The sequence below is a fragment of the Ornithodoros turicata genome, chromosome 3 (assembly GCF_037126465.1).
Source record: "Ornithodoros turicata isolate Travis chromosome 3, ASM3712646v1, whole genome shotgun sequence".
NCBI lineage: Eukaryota > Metazoa > Arthropoda > Arachnida > Ixodida > Argasidae > Ornithodoros > Ornithodoros turicata.
Genome location: NC_088203.1, coordinates 28,651,532 through 28,670,135, shown reverse-complemented (window position 1 = coordinate 28,670,135; position 18,604 = coordinate 28,651,532). Strand labels below are relative to the sequence as shown.

The 18,604-nt window shown below is 45.9% G+C and overlaps 2 protein-coding genes across 2 annotated transcripts; both read right to left on the bottom strand.

Moving 5' to 3' along the window:
• Positions 1-527: 527 nt before the first annotated feature.
• LOC135390128 (uncharacterized) lies at positions 528-18,202 on the bottom strand. The gene is made up of 2 exons (XM_064620122.1): positions 17,778-18,202; positions 528-2,887 (listed from the first exon to the last, which is right to left on the bottom strand). The coding sequence occupies exons 1-2, from the start codon at positions 18,169-18,171 to the stop codon at positions 888-890; spliced, it is 2,394 nt and encodes a 797-aa protein (XP_064476192.1). The 5' UTR covers positions 18,172-18,202; the 3' UTR covers positions 528-887.
• On the bottom strand, positions 10,133-13,136 carry LOC135387649 (uncharacterized). The gene is made up of 6 exons (XM_064616757.1): positions 13,127-13,136; positions 12,821-13,042; positions 12,385-12,718; positions 12,172-12,329; positions 11,623-11,940; positions 10,133-10,572 (listed from the first exon to the last, which is right to left on the bottom strand). The coding sequence occupies exons 1-6, from the start codon at positions 13,134-13,136 to the stop codon at positions 10,532-10,534; spliced, it is 1,083 nt and encodes a 360-aa protein (XP_064472827.1). The 3' UTR covers positions 10,133-10,531.
• Positions 18,203-18,604: the final 402 nt, after the last annotated feature.

Genomic DNA, 18,604 nt, shown 5'->3' with positions numbered 1-18,604 from the left:
TACTTTTAAACGATTAAACGATTGATTACAATGAATTGCATTGATTACTTTACAAGCACGGCCAAGTTTTGGAATGGTAGGTTTGGCCTTGCTAAGAGCAAAGGAACCTCGGAAATGTCGTACGGGAACATCACACCCACCCACGGACGCCGGCCTCGGTACATCAGGTGATGGCGTGCCCACCTATTGATCCCAAGGCTGCGTGCTTCATCACGGCTGAGGTCGCCATTAGCTTGGTGGCGGGGGGAAAAGCTGTACATACCCTTGTCAGACGGCCGTAAACCGAACGGCCGCAGCTTCACCTGTAGCGCACGGCTAACTAACCATAATCTCGAATGACATCGTTCTTTCCCCTGATTGGTCGAAAAAGGGAGGTGCCACTGCATAGTACCACAAAATTGGCGTACGTCCCCCCCCCCCCCCCCACACACACACACAGTTTCAGCAAATCAGGGAAGAGAACGACATCACTCGCGATGACTGTTGACTATAGGAGTGTGCTAGGTCATGAAGTTTATTTCTGTGTACAGGGTTTTTCATTTAGGTTGAGCCCCACCTTTAAAAAAATTGGTAAGAAAAAAGATGGCGCATCGCATTGGACACTTTTACTCTAATCCTAAAAATTTAAAGTTACAGCATTAGTTTCAATTAAAGGGTACCGAATTAGGAAACAAAAACAAAACTACACCAACTATCTTTGCACGACATTATGACATTATGCAAACGGTCTCGTTCGAGTGCCATGCGCCGTTAACTTAAATGAAACGCCTTGGATAGAACGTGTGAATCTATGATGTTCGCGGACGATTCAGCAGCGTCGTTATCTTTCGCAGAAAACAATGACCAGACACGTGTTTTTAGCTATTGTACGATACTTTAGAAAACCGTCAGTCCTCCAGCATTTCAAAAATAGAAGATTTCAGACACGGTGGCAGGATTCGTTCTTCCTTACACTTGAACTGACTCCAAAAGCCCGGGTTACTCAGCACCGGAACCATGCAGCGTTGCCGCTCGCTGTCCGAGTGTTCTAAATGGCCCACGCAGGATAGCATGCAAAAGCGAATGAGAAAATAGTACTCCTCCGTTGGCCAGCTGTCCTTGTAAAATTTCTCCCCTCGTCGTTTCACCGTGGCCTTGAGTGTCTCGTAAGTTACCCTGAGCCCGTACGCCCACGCGAATATTTCTTCTCCGTCAAACTCCGTAGATTCTTTGAGGCCAAGTGTGTTCCTTATGTTTTTCAAACACAAACGTGTGTCACGCAGCTTTTGCATTCCTTTCGACGACCACTGGATCTTGCTTGCGTCAAACGATCGAATCATCTCGATCGCCATGAGAACGCCTATTGTGGCGTAGTTGATGTATGGCGGTACGTCTGCACCCGTGTAATACATGGGCGGGAATTGGTAGACGGGTGGTACCATGATCCTGCGAAGGACATCGGTAAAACGGGCCACCCCTATGCGGTCGTGCCATCGTGAAATTGAATCGGCTGCTTTGCTCAGGATTTCGCTGGAGCCGATGAATTTCCTCACTGCAAAGTAGATCTGCGCGTACGACCCGTTAGGAACCTGGAAATCGGAGTAGTCAGTGCCCGTTGGCATTAAATCTTCGGGGTCGTAGGTGAAGAAATCGAGGCCTTGTAAAGAAGCCTTCATTTCCTTCCGAGTACTTGCGTCCATCCAGGAGGTATGGTCCAGCAAGAAAGATTTGGTGGCACGGCCCATAATTTTGAGGGATGATGCATCGCGGTGCAATTCAGCCATAGCAGACACAAGGAATCGCCAGTTGTAGCCGAGGGCCTTGTGAGCGATACGCGCGCAGGTGCGTCTTGCAGTAACTAATATAGGGCTAGTACTTCGCATAAAGTATTCTATTGTAGTGTCCATCAAGAGATGCAGACTAACGTAAACGGCGCTCAATTTCATTGAAGCATTTTTGAGTGCTTCCTGGACTCTTTGCAGCATCTCATAGCCAGTAACGCGGACCTTATCGCTGGGACGCACAGCTCGATTCGACGGCACGATATTGTTTATGAGTTTCACCAAAACGTCTACTGAAGGCCCTTGTAGCAATTTATTAACGTCGGAGAAGTTTACCCATGCAGTTGTAGCTTCTGGATCGGTGACCTCGTATATAAAGCTGTCTAACTGCAACACTTGATTGACTTCCGTATACATATTCAAGGACCTCGTAACCTCCCTTACGTATCTTTCGGTTAAGGGATTGCTCGATTGGATTCTTCCGTTGCCGGCAAACGCTATTTTATATAAAAGGGACTTTTGCACTTGGACATGGAAGTAGACAGCAAGGTCGACACGTCGATATCCAAAGCAGAATGTAGAATGGACGCCCAATGTCAAAGAAATCCGGGAGATTTGTTGAACTAGAGACGAGAAATCCGTCGCCGAAAGGACGGAAGAAATATTGAGGTACTTGCTGCTTTCGTTCAAAACATCCTGCAGCGATATGGTACCGCGGGTTATAGAAACGTAGCACGCATGGTAGAGGCCAACGAGGATGTGCTTCCCGAAGCGATCACCAGCTCTGGGAGTCTCAGACAGTATACTGTTGTGGATTTTCGCGTAGTACGCCGATTCGGTTTCGTCGGCGAATGTCACCGTTGCGCTCAGATCCTTCCATCTGCTGCATACGTAGCCGTAGAAGTCTTTGCATGGGTCGATGTTCTTATCTAGGAACCTAGTGATATTTTCCAAGAGCTGTTCGCACTCGACTGTCGAGCATTCTCCAGGTACGACACTGCGCCGCGTGCGGAAGTGAATCGTGAGGAACACCGTGGCAAGAACGGTGAACATGAAGATGCTGGCGAATCCGGTGATGCTGGACATCAAGGACCTGTTCTTTATCTGGTATAGCATCCGTGTTCCAACTGCGATAAGAAGAACGATAGTAAGAGGTAGTGCGCAGTAGCCGCATAGCAAGCTATTTCCCCGCTGGTGCCTAATATAGATATCAAGTGGCACACATGGCTTACAGTGGAACAATATATTACAATATTATTATATACAACAACAAAAACATTTTGATTAGTAAACACGCTTATCGTGTATCAAGGAACGATCTCTCCGTGAATTTTTCGCCTACAGTTTTTGTTAGTGAAAAGCGACAAGCTATTCTTTTAGAATGCAGGGAAGCCGCCGCGAAGGGGGCTCCGCGTTGGCTGGACGGCTTGAATGTCTCCGTAAACGTGGTGCTCTCGCAGTCAAGAAGCTGTTGTCTTTTTTTTATCTTTTATTTGCGATAAAACACGACACCCGAAGAAGCACAAAGGTTGTTATCCGACATCGTACAGGATGGTACTCGTATTTACATCACCGCCAACGCACGACCACGAGATGTACATTGATGAATGGTTTGCATTGATCACTATTAGTTCCCGGGAACAGCTGTTGCACGAGAGCTTTGTCGTAATTGTGATGCATCTTCTGGGATAGAGAGTTACATTTCACATGTCACCATACACGAATTTAATACAAAGGTACCAGAACGCACTTCGGTCGCAGGTTTCGCACATGCGCGGTACAGGATTCAGTGCATGCACTTCCTGTTTCTCGAAGACGACTTTCATCTTGATGTACCTTGTGTGTCTTGTGGTGCATCTTGGGTGTCGGGGGTGGGGGTGGGGGGTGAATCCCATATCTACTGGAATTGGGGCTTTTTAGCTTTTCCGGCAGGTCTATATTGGTGGTGTTGCAGGTTCCTTTTTTTTGGGTGGTGGTGGTAAAATCCCCGGTGCAACGCTTTGAGCAGCATGCTTGTACAGAAGTAACTTGAAACTGAACACCAAAGCGATAGTGTATAATGTAGAAGTAAGCGTTGTTCAAGATTTCACTGTTCGTCAACATAAATTAGAGACTAGATCCCGACTTTCTTTTGCAGTTCCCAAAAGCGAGCGATTGGCATGCATGACAAGATATAAGAAACTAAGTGCCAGAACCTTCGGAACCCCACCGTGTCCCATCATCAGAGCGTCCCGCCCCTCCTTGCACTCACACACACAAAGGTCTCTTAACTGGACACGTACGGAGATAAAACTTTCTCAGTCCCAGTTTATGCAACGACCCCCATAACGCGCGATTCCGGAAAGATCGCATCCGGTGACTTTCCATTACGGAGCTTCTAACATACTCTTTCCTCCATACCACTCAAATGTGGCTTTTCGGAACAACTTTTGCTTCCTTTGGGGTATGTTAGCGTGTTAGCGCAGCGGTCAAAGTAGGCGCGCACCATAGAGAGAAGGGCACGATACCCGAGACGGCCGGGGAGAAGCGAGCAGGGTGTCGAACCGAAACGTTTTTCGTTCCGGTTTTCGTTCCGGTTACATCATAAACGATCCGGTACCGGTTCTGCTCCGGAGCAAAAAAATAACGGTTCATACCGGTTTTTAACCGGTTCCGCTTCTGCTGGGAATATTCATCCCCACACACACACACACACAAAAAATCAATGTTACAAATTGTTAACCCGTTTGTTCCGCATACATGGTATTTAATATTAATAAACAGCTGTGAAATTGGTATCTCCTGGTTCCTGAAGGTTACTGTCTGTTCAAGTGGGCTTTCTAAAGTAGAAAGCTACAAACGGACTTGTAAGTCGTGATGTCATACGTAAAGTACTTTCTTGCTGGATTGGAGTGATCGCGTCCCATTCGAATGTCTGCTGCTACTGTCTAGCGAGCAGGCACCACCGCACGAGTACGACGCAAATCGAGGAACACCTTCACTCACAAACGCGCTCGACGGCTCCGTTTTATTTTCTTCGTGTCCTGTCCACAAGAGTGTTGCCACCTCGCACGGGCTTGCCCTCGCGTATACGTAAATGTATTCCACTTAGCTGCTCTCAAACAAGGGACGCGTTGCGCGACATTACCGATAAACAAGCCGTTATGCAGCCCCCTTGGGTCGCTGTTTAGTTGAGGAGAGTTTGCGTGGATCAAATTAAAACGAACACTACGGCACATTGCTAGAGAGTCACATGTACCTCTAAGTCTGTGTGCGTGCGCGAACGATAAACCATTACAAAGGGAGCATAAGGGTCATAGTATACCGACATACATTCCACAGTAACCATAACCCTCGTATAGTATCCGACATGACTTCAGAGCACACGACGTCTGTTTCATTCGCCTATCCGTAGTCCAAACCGGCTGAGTTTTTTACTTGGACCGAAAACCGTTAAAAATATTTTTCGGTTTCCCTCCTGAGCGAAAAAAAAAAAAAAAACGTATACGGTTTCGATTCCGTTCCGGTTCGCACCAAAATAGCGTTTTCTTTCGGTTTTCGGTTCCGGTTTTCGTTTCCCTCCGACACCCTGGACAGAGGATTCCGTCGGAGGCATTCGACACTACACCTTTGGCAATGTCAGACGTTTGTCTTACGTATTAAAGTTTCGTGTTTTTTTTCTTCTTATTTCCGATTCCATTTTGATCGGACAGGTAGCTTCCAGCTATGAGACAAAAACGAGGTAGCAGAAACCGAAAAAAAAAAGAAAAGAAAAAATAATTGCAGCTGACCAGAAAATATTAACTCGTTACTGGAGACACCGCTGTTTATGCTTATCAAACAAACATTCGTTTTGAACGCTTTTTAGTAGAGTATTCGAGCACAAACGGCGCATTGCCGTGCAGGCGATTTCGCGGAGCTAGTACTGGAGGGAACACGAGCGCCGCGGCCAACAATAAACCTCTACCCGACAAGCGTCATCATGACGTTGGTAGACAGACCGAAACCGAAACAGATTGGAAAGGGAGAGCTGGTTTCCAGGAATGGGCAGTTGTTCGCTGAAAGAAAAGTAGGACCGAAGGTCGCGTCCCTTTCAGAGACCATCGTAATCCCCTCAAGACCGCGGCTTTCGGGCGCGACCTTGTTCGCCACTAGCTTTGAACGTAGTTAGACTCTACCAAACTCGTGGCGCTGTCGAACACTATGACGTCATTTGTTTACAAACAGGTAGAGGTCTATTGACTCGAGAAATTGCAACGTCGTTTTCCAGCGGAGTTCCTCCGTGCTTGCGACACGCGAAACAACGGTAACGCTGCGCCATCTCTTAGGCGAGAACAGAGGCTTGGGAAGCCTGGCCTCGCGCGTCCTCCCATAGGTGGTGTCGGTTTGACAGAAGAGGAGGAAAAGTGAGAGGAGCAAGCACCAAGGGGATGAAACTCGCGAGTTCCTTTGCGGACTAAAGTGAGGCGCTGCGAGCCCTTCGCGTCATCAAACGTCATGAAACGTCAAAATTTTTACGTCGAAGCACGAGTTCTCTACCGAGAGCATCCCATTGGCTCCTGCGGCCGCTCCTCTGGTATGCGAGCGCTCATTGGTCGGTTTGAAATTATAACCTTTTCGTGGCGCGGGAAAGCCGGCACCGCGGTGTCTGGGGTGCCGGAGCGCCGGAGCGGCCGGAGGAGGTCGCCGTAAAGTTTCGAAATATATGGTGCAGCAGGGACGCATGCAAAGCATCTTTGCCGGTGCCGCTTTGGATGGTTTTTAGTGCCCGTCGATACCGACTCTGCAAAAGTCGAATCCTCTTGGATACTTCTGCAAGTAAATTCAGTGATAGATAAGTGGAAGGCAGGACTGCTTCGCTCGCTTGGCGCGACAACGATTCAAGAAGCATCTGTGTTTTTCCACTCGATGGCAGGTAAGTCAGTTCCTATTCCATTCTGCCGCTTAGAGTAACATAGCATAGCACCGCACCTGTGGCATATACGCAACATTTCGGCCGGTAGAATTTTTAGTTTTCACGTTTTCTGATCCCTGTTCTGGCCTTTCTTACTCAGGTATCAACTAGGTACTGCTCAACTCATATCTGCTTCAGAAAAGCATCTGCATGGACGCAATAGAATGGATATGCCACTCTGAGTGGTTGGAACATCATCTTTTGGTTTAGCAGCAGCACAGGTTCCTTTGTGACGGGTCAGCCTTGACATGTGACACTACACAAGCAGCAAAGGAATATGGACATGTTTTCTGTCATGCTGGATTTGTGAATGTGTGTGCCTGTGCAGTCAATTTACTGATCTACTGTGAAATCTTCCACGTGAGACATATCAGCTAACAGTGAAGGCGAAGTTGCTTCGGCATATATTACTCGAACTTCAGAAACAATGTTCATGTGAAGTTTGTGTTTCGCGCAGATACAGAAGACTGCATATGTATGATTTGGAAATACCAATCCCGAAAAATAAAGCACCTTGTGCAACAGAAAGAGCCAACGCTTCCGCGTTTTATTTATTTCACTGGATGCGAACGAAAATGCAGAACCGCCAAAGCGGGGGAGAGAACAGAGGGGAAAGGGAAAAAGAACGCCTCGGTAGCGTCGCTTTACGTCACTCGTCACCCAGGGAGACAAAATAAAAGAAAGCAAAAAAACTTCTCTACCGAGGCCCAACGATTGGCCCGACGTCAGAGGTCACGTGAGTTTTTCCCGACAATAGAAATATACAACACGTTCATTCCCCTGCAAGCACTTTATAGGTGGGGTGCATTTGCGTAAGCCGGATCACCAGAAAAAGTGAAAAGAAGCACGCGTATAGGCAGGGTGCGCCGGTTCACCAGAAAGAGGGAAAAAGCACGGGTAAAGCTATGGTGTGACGTCATATGCACGCCACCTATATTACGAGGTATTCCGTTAGAATGTGGCAAAATTAGTCGCATTTTGTGAGCATGGACACATGTAGCGACACATTTTGAAGGAAATGAACTTTAAACGATGTTCAGCGGCGAAGTTTAAATTGCATGCGTGCATCTCGTTCGCTCTGCATGCATGTTACCGGACGGGAAATGTTGAGACTTTTGCCGAGATTTTATGAAACTAGATTGGGCGATTGCTCATTTTATCCTCATTTATTTATTGCTCATTTTATTGCTTCCGGGCACTTCAGTACACTGCAGACAAATGCATGTGGCCCCTCTTGACAGAAGCAGATATCAAATCATACTTCCTGCAGGAACTGGGGGTTGACAGCCAGCCTTTCGAGGCTTTTAAAGCCCTTGAGGGCGCCAACTATGTTATGTCAGGTACGTCCAGGGGCTTTGTGTGCAGCAGGTGTTCTAAAAACAAGACATTGCAATTTTAAAGGTTAAGGCGGTAAATGTTACTGTAACAAATTTTGTAACAAAACCTTTTTCTGATGTTATTGCGCCAAAAAACATCAAACGCCATCAAAACCCCTTTTTGCGCAGGCAAAGTGCACAGCGTGTTGAGTGCTAGTCCAACAGTTGGCACGGTTGTTCTGCAAGGCGAAGTGAGCACCTCACAAAAATCCGAGAAGCCGTACACCTGCTGGATAACAGCAACAGCATATGGAAAGATACTTGACGCATGCTGCACATGTATGACAGGGTAAGTGTAATGTTTCAGCGGAGATAACTGGATGACACTTTTGTTGCATGTGAAATTTTACTAATAAGAAACCTTCAGATATGGTAGGTGCTGCAGCCATGCAGCTGCCATCTGCTTCACAGTAAAAATGTGGCACGAAGAAACTGCACAATCTTGTGGTCCAACAGAGCAGGCCTGCCAGTGGGTTGTGCCCTGCCCCAAGAAGGTATTTTGCACTTTGTTACATATAGAACAGTAACTGTAATAGCATTCTGATTTCATAGCAATGATGCGTTAGTTAGCAATATAATCTGAAGGTGTTCTTGGAATCGTAGCAATCATCTGCAAATGGTTAGAGCCTGAAGTTTTGCAGTTTAACCAGATTCTCTCCCGATTTAACACTGCGAATTGAGGATGACTTTTTTTGGTAAAACCTGATTACTAACAGAAAAATAGCCCTTTGCTAAACCATATGCATGTAATGAGAGGATGGTTGACAAGCAAGTGAGCTTGTGATACTAATACATAATGATAACCCAAGGTACAGCAGGTAGCGAAACTCCCACAGGTCCCAGCGTCTTCAGAATGGCACCATGATAGAGACAGTCAGTGCCATCCATCTGGACTGCTACAATTGTAAATAAACGATGCCAGAGATTCCATGAACAGTATGAATAATAAGCAATATATAATTAGATAATTAGTTATGGTGCATTTACATTTGCGCAGTTCGTTTGCGTTGTATTCTGAACAGCTGTTACAGGCATTCAAAAGCCGTTGGCTCACTAACCGAACCACACTAATCACTCAGGGTAACCATACTACGTGAGAACAGAGAATAAATGATTCATAGTAATTCAAAATGCGTAGTTATCACAGGTGTTGACAACTCCAAACAGAAGGGTATCATGACCACCATACAGAAATTATGAAGCAGGTCCATTTCTCACATAGAGCTAAACGTACACATAGTGATTAGTAGTGTGCACATTTTTCAATGAGTGGCCATAATGGATGCGTTGCAAAAACATGACATTGTTGATGCACAGCTGATTCCTATTAGCACTCACGCTATCATCATGGTTGGTCTTGCCATGATGGAAACTTTTTTTCTATGCAGGGCTGACAACACGGACACATTGCATTAGCTTTTCACATGTGTTAATCTTGGTGGGCAGCTCGGAGATGTGAACCTTGCTCCCAGTTTAGTCCGAAAAGTATACTAGCTCCATATTATGATGCACAGATACAGAGGTGCACGGATAACCAAGCCCACTGTGACACGTGCAGGGTAGCAGGATACGGAAGCGTGCTCAGGCGGTTGGTGATTTCGGATATGTGTACTCCTGGGGCAACAGATAGCTTTTCGAAATCATGAATAAACTATTAGTGCACACAAAAACGTTTTGTTTACGACAGTACCTACCAACACCCAGGAACGCTCGAGCCTCATGACTATAGCTGTGCCAATAGGTCTGATTTAGTTGTCCTTCTTTTGTGTTCGTAGTCTCCATGTTTAGGTTATCTCGTAGGATATCATCATATATGTGTGCTACCTGTTCTATAATGCGTACAAAACTAGCCTACAGCACTAATGGTTTTTGAAGGTGCAGTAAGATTTGCTTCAGATTCTAGAGTCCGGTTGCCTCCTGAAACTGGCATGCTGAAAGGGTTCCTACCTATTTTCATAAATTTATTGCACATACTTAATTACCCGATTTGTAAGCAAAATTGGGGAAAAATATTTATCTAAACCTTCAGGCTCTAAAAATGATCTTGTTGCCGTAACACACATGTACAGTGTGTTGCTGCATGTGATACACTCACGTTTCATGATTGTATTTCGCTTCAGGTTCAACCTGTGCCAGCGGAGGAGTTGTTGTTTGTCCATAAGGGGGCAGTAGTAAGGCAAAGAAAACGTCCACTGCAAGCTGCACAACAGATTGAACCAGCAGTTGATGCGTTCCTGGCAGAGCTGAAGAGAGTAAGCTTTGCACTATATGACTTCACTTGGAACATGCAGAGCTGAACTGTCCAAATTCATCACTGACACTGAATATTCCCTTACAGATTGCACCAGATGCACAGCACTTCACATTAGTGGAGATGAGTGAAACGCCAGAAGCTGTCTCTGACAGTAGTGATGACATATCCGACAGTGATGGTCTTCCAGAGGAGCCACAGAAGATTGTCATTAACTTGGAGACTCCTCTGTGCTCGCTGACTCAGCGAACCCTTCGAAAGAAAGGGTACTGTAATGAGAATATAACTGAACTATGTGAAAGTGTTGTGCACCACTTTTGTGTGAGTGAAGACGATGCCATTGAGATAGAACAGGCAACACGTGCGCAGCACGAATGTGTAGAATGGAAAAACCATCGTAAGGGGCGCATCACTGCCTCTCTGTTCAAGGACGTGTGTCTGTCAAAGATGGTGAACTGCTCCTCACTCCTGAGAACAATCCTTGAACCACGACCATTAACTACGCCGGCAGTACTTTATGGCCGGATAAATGAGCAAATTGCGAATGTGGCGTTACTGGATGCCCTCCGCCAGAGGCATCTCAATGCCCGCCCGAGGGAATGTGGGTTGATGGTGCACCCACTCCTTCTTGGGCTGCACACGGGACGGAATTTTTGAGTGTGACTGCCACCCTCCATCACTGGTGGAGGTGAAATGCCTGTACCCTTTGCAAGACATGAATCCTTGCGACCTCCTTTCTGTGGGGCGATCAAAGAAGAATTTTTGTCTTGATAAAGACGGAAACCTACAGACTGCACATAGGTACTATTACCAAGTACAAGCACAAATCCACCTCAACCTGCAGAACATCAACCAATGCTACTTTTACGTCACACGTAAATGGTGGAGGACATTTGGTGTTGATTGAAAAGGACGATAACTTTTTGAACCGAAACATGGCTAAGTTGCGTACATTTTATACTCATAATGACCTCCCACAAATGCTCCTAAATTGCAGTTTTTAATTCCTACACAGAAATCTGTGCACATTGTATATATTTTCAGTTGTCCCCACAATTTCCTTTGGGGTGCAGTAATGAAGAATTGCTTTGATTTTTTCCCATGCTGCTGTCATTGTCTTTGCTGTTATTGTAAATAGCATCTGTACATAGTACCCTATTTTTTCATTGTAAGTGCTTAATCCCATTATTTTTGGTCAACATTGTCTTATCTCACATCATTGCGTGTTTCATAAATATTTTCCAAGTCTGAACAGATATCTCTTGTTTGTTCTGTAGAGTAGCTGATTGACGTATAACATACCTTTCTTTGCAATCAGTAGTGCTACATTTGCCAGTCCTGACACCACAACAAGTATGTCATCATACATTGGGCAGAGGTGGTATGGAACAGTCCCTGTCAAGATACGCCAATTCTTCATGTACCCAATAGCCCGCTCCACAATGATCCGTGTTGAGGATATTCTCCGTGATTTGGTAGTTTCAATGGCACTCAACTGTTGCTTGTTTTTGGTGAATGTGTGCGTAATCAGCTCCACATTTCTCAGGGCAAATTCGTCATGCAGAAGGTGTCCTCGGTTTGCCAGGACCTTGTCCCTTTTATTGACAAGATCGAGGAACCCTGCAAATATAGCAATACAATATGCTTGATCTCTGTACTCCTAGTATGAATGCACTTGAATCATTCCATACTGAAGGTGGCCTTCAACAGTGCATTCAAGATATAATTCATCTTAAAAAGCAATGACATTGTGTTCTTCAAATTTATTGCAGTGCCTCCTTCAGGGCTTACTAATTATCGATTAGGTACAGCATAATTAGGCAGCAGCAAGAAAACAAGATTTATACATACCACTCTTCAGGGTGATGGACTTATCCGATATACGACCTCCATATGCTTTTGAAATAAATGCAACTGCTCCTGCATTGTTGACACACACGAGGTACTTCAGTGTCGACGTCTGCTTATAGTTGCTCCACACAACTTGTTGAGTATCCAGATTGTGTGGCCTGCAGGACAGACTGAATGTATGCTACATTCCAAATTACAGTAGAGAGTCCTTACCGTGACACCTTCACTTCTGTGCAGTCGATAATGCAGCGCAGACTTGGGAACTTCCGTCTTTCTGTCTTTGTTAGCCAAGTCTGTGCAACACTTGGACTGGGAAATTTCACTAGATGGCTGCATAGAATTGCCAGTGGCTTGATCCAGATCTTGAATGTAGAGCTGACAGTGTGTCGGTGGACGTTAAACCTGTATGCTAATTCCTGGTACGGTAGTGCTAGTCTCAACTTCATAAGTACCATGAGAAGCTGAGCTGAATGGTGGATTTTCTGCGCCTGTGGTAGGCACACCACAATAGCTGCCAGCAAGGCTAAGTATCTTGCCTTGGAAATGCCTGCAAGCAATGTTTTTTGTATCAATGATCCAGCAGATGCCAGAGTAACGAGTTGCCGGTGGCACAAGAAGGGAAGGGAACAAAAAAGGGAGGTTTACATACAAGTATAAAATATCAGCTGCTTCTCTGGCATCAAGTTGACATTGTTCTGTGATGCAAGCTGTTCAGACAGTTTCTTCTTGGAGATGGTAAGTTCTTCTACCCTTTGTGTAAGAATGTTGACCTTGTGCAGAATGTTGCAGGAGCTGCATAGCGCTCCACATGGAGTAGTTTGCATTTCTGCGTCCACAACGTAGTTTGTCGTCAGATCTGACAGCGTCGTATCTGTAGTGTGTCAAAAACGTGATGGAATAGCGCACACCATACCATACAGTGAACGTACTTGACTAGTTACTGAAGAAAACTAACCAACGTCCATGCCCACTTCTGTTCCATCATCTGCGGGAACTTGTTCCAAAATAGTTGGTTCAGGGGCGGCCGCTGCAGCGGTGCTACGTTTTTCGGCAACGCGGCATCGGCGTTTGTGGCTGTCATATTCATACCAGTAAGACACCATCTAGCACACCACGGCAACAAGGCAAACTTACCTCTCAATCGCCTTGTCGCATTTCTCGCTAAGCTTCTGGCTGTGTCCGAAAATGCTCGGTACGTAGTCCACGTTTGCTGGGTCGTCGCTGCTAGATCCTAATGTGTAAGTCGTATCACGTACAACATATATGCTGTCCACAATGCCTAGTCATGCACAGGTAGACCTTGAAGCATGCAAATTACCGCTGATGAAGTGCTCGCTACATAGCCGGCTGTTGAGCGATGGCATCCAAAGCTTGCCGTCCTTGCCCAGTCGGTTGATTGCAATCGCCCATTGCTTCTGTCTTTCTGCGTTACAGGGAACGCGGAACATACGATTGCCTTTTGTAGTGCTATTTGTGCACTTAAAATCACAGCATCCACCCATTTCGAAGCGTCCTTTTGCGTCCGCAAAGAATGAATAACAGCTGCCGCATACAACGTAGTGCTAACTGACAGCAGCAGTTTGACCCGGAAGTAGCAGACGACGGAGGGCTGACGTCACTAATCCGCGAAACCTACACAACCTATTGGCCGGCATCCAGGAGGCGGAGCCTCCCTCGCTCTTATGGGTGGGTGCGCGGTGTGCAGCCCTCCGACTTCGGTCGATACGCCAGATGGTGATCGAAATACGCCGCGTCAGTTAGCGTTGATATGTTCTCTTTTGAGTGCCATATCATGTCTCTGAGAGTCAGGCGTCACCAGTTATAATCTAGACCTTGAAAATAATAATGGTGCCGTGATGTTACACGTGAGGTTTCTCTGCTGCGTACTATGGCGACACGTTGCACGTGTCGCAGGGTAGGACTGCGGGTCATTTCGACCACCTGGGGTTCTTTACACATTGTGCTCGTGTACACACGGTGCTGGAAGCAATGTTTCCTTCTTCACACTGCTACCGTTGTCGGCAGGGTTTGGACCCGCTATCTTATCTAGACTGTGTAGGGGGATGGACATGACCAATATTGCGGATATCGCATCGAGATAACTATCGCCCTCGGAAACTAGCGCCACCATTGTGGACGACTGGCACCTATGTATTTTCGAGATAATATGGCAGGCACGTAGTATATAGGGGGCTATGACCGGGTATATTAGTTCCGGGAGACTTCTGTGTCGTCCGTGTGTTTCTTTTCCCCTGACAACAACAACAACTTTATTTCGGCTTTCGAGAGTGCACAGTAAATTTTTTTACGCCCTTCCCGGTGTGAAAAGGGTGTACTATGGGGACACACCCGAATTACACTAATACTACACTCCACAAAGCACCCGTGTTGGTGTAAAAGGGGTGTAATGTACCAATACACCACGATCACACTTATGTTACACACCATGCTAAATTTGGGAACACTCATATCAGTGCAAAAGAGGTGTATGTGGCACAATGCCCAAAGCTCGTGTGTAAAATGCTCGTGCTCAAGTGCACGAGCATTTTACGCTCGTGTAGTTTAGTAGCAGTAGCAGTTTTTAATTGTGATAATATTCGTTATATATATATGGATAAGTTAGTACAGATGGACGCGAATAAAGATACAGACTACAAGTAATGAAGAGACTTGGGAAGCCGTATAAGGATTAAAAACAATTGCTACTTTTATTACATAAAAAATTAAATGGGGTTATACTAGAAATAGGTTTACAGTCGTATTGCCAACTGTAGGACAACTGCAGCTACAGTTAGAGGTCGACGTTTCGGCAATCAGCGCTGCCTTCAAGAGGACTAAACTTGGAAATAGGTGACAGGGGCTTCACCCCTGATTGAAAGGTTAACTGGTGCGGCGGGGCACGGATTTACTTACATATATGTATGTAAGTATATTGCTGACTAGTGTGTGTGATTGTGAAATTAGTATACGAAAAGTAAAAGTAGTAAATACCAAAGATTACGAAAAGCTAGGAAAAAACAGGGGAAGTTTATTACAGATTATGAGGGAAGTCGACGTTTAGACAACAGCAGCCTTCAACAGGGCTTGCAAATGTCGAAGGCAGGCTGCTGTTGTAGTGTGGGCTTGCCCCCTGAATCTTTAATAAACCCCCCTTGTATTTTGTTTGCTTGTTTCTAACGAAGGGGAAAAAAAAAAGAATACGACATTGGGCTCGTTTCCCGACTTGTTCTGCTACTCGTATCATAAATTATCACCCCCATGTATTTTCTGTTTGTAATCCTCGTATCCATTCTACCTTGTCCAGCAGTGTTTTAAGCAGTGCTCATGCGCGAAAACCGTACATGTGACATAATGAATGCTAACTCGAGCTTCCATAATAGGGTAAAGCGGACGCTAACAGACCATCTCCCGTGGCATAGTGGTTAAAATGATCGCTTTCCACGTCGCTGACTTGGGTTCGAATCCTCTCCGGCTGCGTTGTCTGATGTTTTCCCTGGGTTTTCCGAAGATTTCACGACGAATGTCGGCACAGTTCCCTCCGAAGTGGGCATAGGACGCACCCCAACTCCCTGCCCCCACTACTTTCATCCTGTCCTCTCTCCATCTGTCCACGTCCCTCGGATAGCCACAGTTGCTTGGCGGCGTAACACACACACAAAAAACGAAGAGTATAGCTGAGATACTTGCAGGTTGCAGTGCAACTAGTGTTCCTGCCACTTTTTGGGTCAGTACACCCAATAAACACCTTTCTTTTGGGTGTAACATGTGACGCCCCTATTACACCCATCATAGGGGTGTAGCATTTACACCCATAAGGGTGAAGAGTTATCTAACACTCATTTTACGCTCATAGGGGTGTAAATAAATTTACTGTGTGGGGAGCTTCATCGCCACAGGCGATACTCAACCCCATTGCTGGTGGGAAAGTGGGGAATAAAATAACGAGCCCCTTCACAATAACGATCGAAGTCCGAAGTCCCCTATTTCGCCATGAATTTCGTAGATAAGACTTGTCGCCAGTTTGCAGTATTCGTTTTCACGTGAGTTGCCTCAAGTGCGGCACCAAACCACGTCTCACTGTTATAGTAATAGTTGTGGTACTATACTATAGGAGTAGGTCGTGCAGCAATCCACACAGCAGGCGAACAACGGTAGCCATAGCGATGACATTGTAGATGCAGTTTTAAATTATGCGAAGTAGCGGTCTTAGCGGCGACCACGGTAACCAACCTCTAACCCGACTCTCGAAGATTGCCGCACTTTCCAGGTCTCCGTGTGTAGTAGCAGGTGGTATCCGTGACCCTCAGGTTGGCACACTATTTCGTCATGGGTAGCCAACAACAGGGTTTAATCACACGTACGTCACCATCAGGGAAGCGCCACGGACGCTGGCGGATTTTCCGCCATCATGCAGGTCGTGAGCTTTGATCATCCTAAACCTCACCATTGTCTTTTTACAATTTCATAACAAGGTGGTCGATATCGAACGTAGCATTCACTGCACATTTGGTGTTTCGAAGTCCCTGTACTGTGTGTATAATATTCTACGATATTATACATAATATTCTGTATTCTACGATATCGAAGTTTTTTTCTTTTTTTCGTTGCGGCGTCAATGGTCTTCTCCATAACATGTGAGAACGCAACCTGAACGGAGCTTCGTTGCACCTGCATCATGTTCTACATCACATTGCAGTCTCGCCCCTTTCGATGCCGCTACTCGCAAGAAGAGGGACGTCTGTGAATAAATCCTAGGCTGTACTATAGCAGTGAGACTGGTGGCTTTTAAAAGTTGGAGAGTGTGTTTAAAAGTGTGTTTAAAAGTGAAATAATGCATGGAAGTGAAGAAGGCCATATACCGAGTCTCAAAATATAAAAATTACAACATTATGTGGTCTAGAAGCTTTTTTATATGCATTTCAATAATACCATCTGAACCACGGAAAAACATGGCCACGCTAGACCTAACGACTTCGGATGGGTGATCTGTCGAAAGGTATGAGGTTTGGGTTAGGTCAGGTAAGCGCTTTTTCGTTAGGTTAGGTCAAGTTAGGTTACACAGGTTGGGGGTCTGGGGGTCTGGGGGTCTGCCCCCCCCCCCCCCCCAGACACGCACTAGGCGGTGAGGGCATGAGACTGTGCTTTGCTAAAGATGGCGGAAATCAGTCCCATTGCTATAGTGTATCCAAATCCTACATGTAACAAAGGAACATCCGCCGCATCGGCAGTAAAAACACGGATCATATTTCTATGCCGTGACGATAAACTAAATGGCGATATGGGTTGCGCACCCAGTCTGCCACTCAACGACCTGTTGCAAGGCTCCTAACAAGGAATCGGCATTGTTTATACCATAACGGTTCCTCCACATGTGATTGCTTTTAGCAATACGAACCACACGGTGGTTGCAGCAAATTTCACGCGAGTCTTTACAATGGAACCAGAAAATGTGCCTGTCCCCTAATACCCTAATAATGACGCCTGTCCGAATGCCACCTACATTTTTCTCTTATCCAAATGATCGTTGCCCACGTATTCGCGTAACTATACAGATTGTGACAGTAGTCGTACACAGTGGTAGACCGTGGTAGTAGGGAACCACTTACCACTTGAAGCCCCACTGGTTGCTTGAAGCACTTTGGGCTGCTTATGACTTGCTGCAGCGGCTTTGTGTGTCTCGTCTTTCACCTTCCGACTGCCGCCTGCTCCCGTGATGGTTCCCGATGTTCTGCGAGTGGTATCTTCTGCGTGACTTCCTCTTTTGCGATGCCTGTCCTCGGCACTCGTTCGTTTCTCCTTTTGTGTCTTCCTGGATATATCTTTCGTGGTTCCCACGTCATCAGATCCCACGCGTTTCCTTTCATGCTTCTTCGAGGCAGGCTCCTGCGGGGACTGGTTCGTGGTTGTCGCATGGTGATCCTCGACGGCATCCTCTTCTTCCGTTGCCTTGGTTTCTTCAGCATGCCCTATGGATGTCCTGGGCTTCTTCCTGCCCTTCATGCTCCGATGCGAACAGCGATCACTAAATGAGTTCTAGTGCTGCACGCGCAGGAAAGAGTCAGTTGTCACCAGCTGGGGCGCTGCAGTACTACATTGCCTACGAAGTTGTTCGGCGACACAGTTGACATGTTAAATTTTTAAATTGCTTGTCGCCAACAGTATTTTTTTACTTAGTCTTAGAATAGGTGTCTTTTCTTTTTCAGGAGCACCTTTCATATGTAAGACAAATTCACTGAATTAAATTTCCTTAATATAATAGCAAAAATATTTTTCGGCGGTACATCTGTGTATTTCATAGGTCGTAAAAAAGTTATTATCATATTCATCTACAAGTCAATACATCGACTCGCGAACCAGAGGAAGCTGAAGAAGCAGTGGAATAATAAGAATGGGCATTGCAGTTATCCTCAATAAAAATGTTTTAAACTGTATC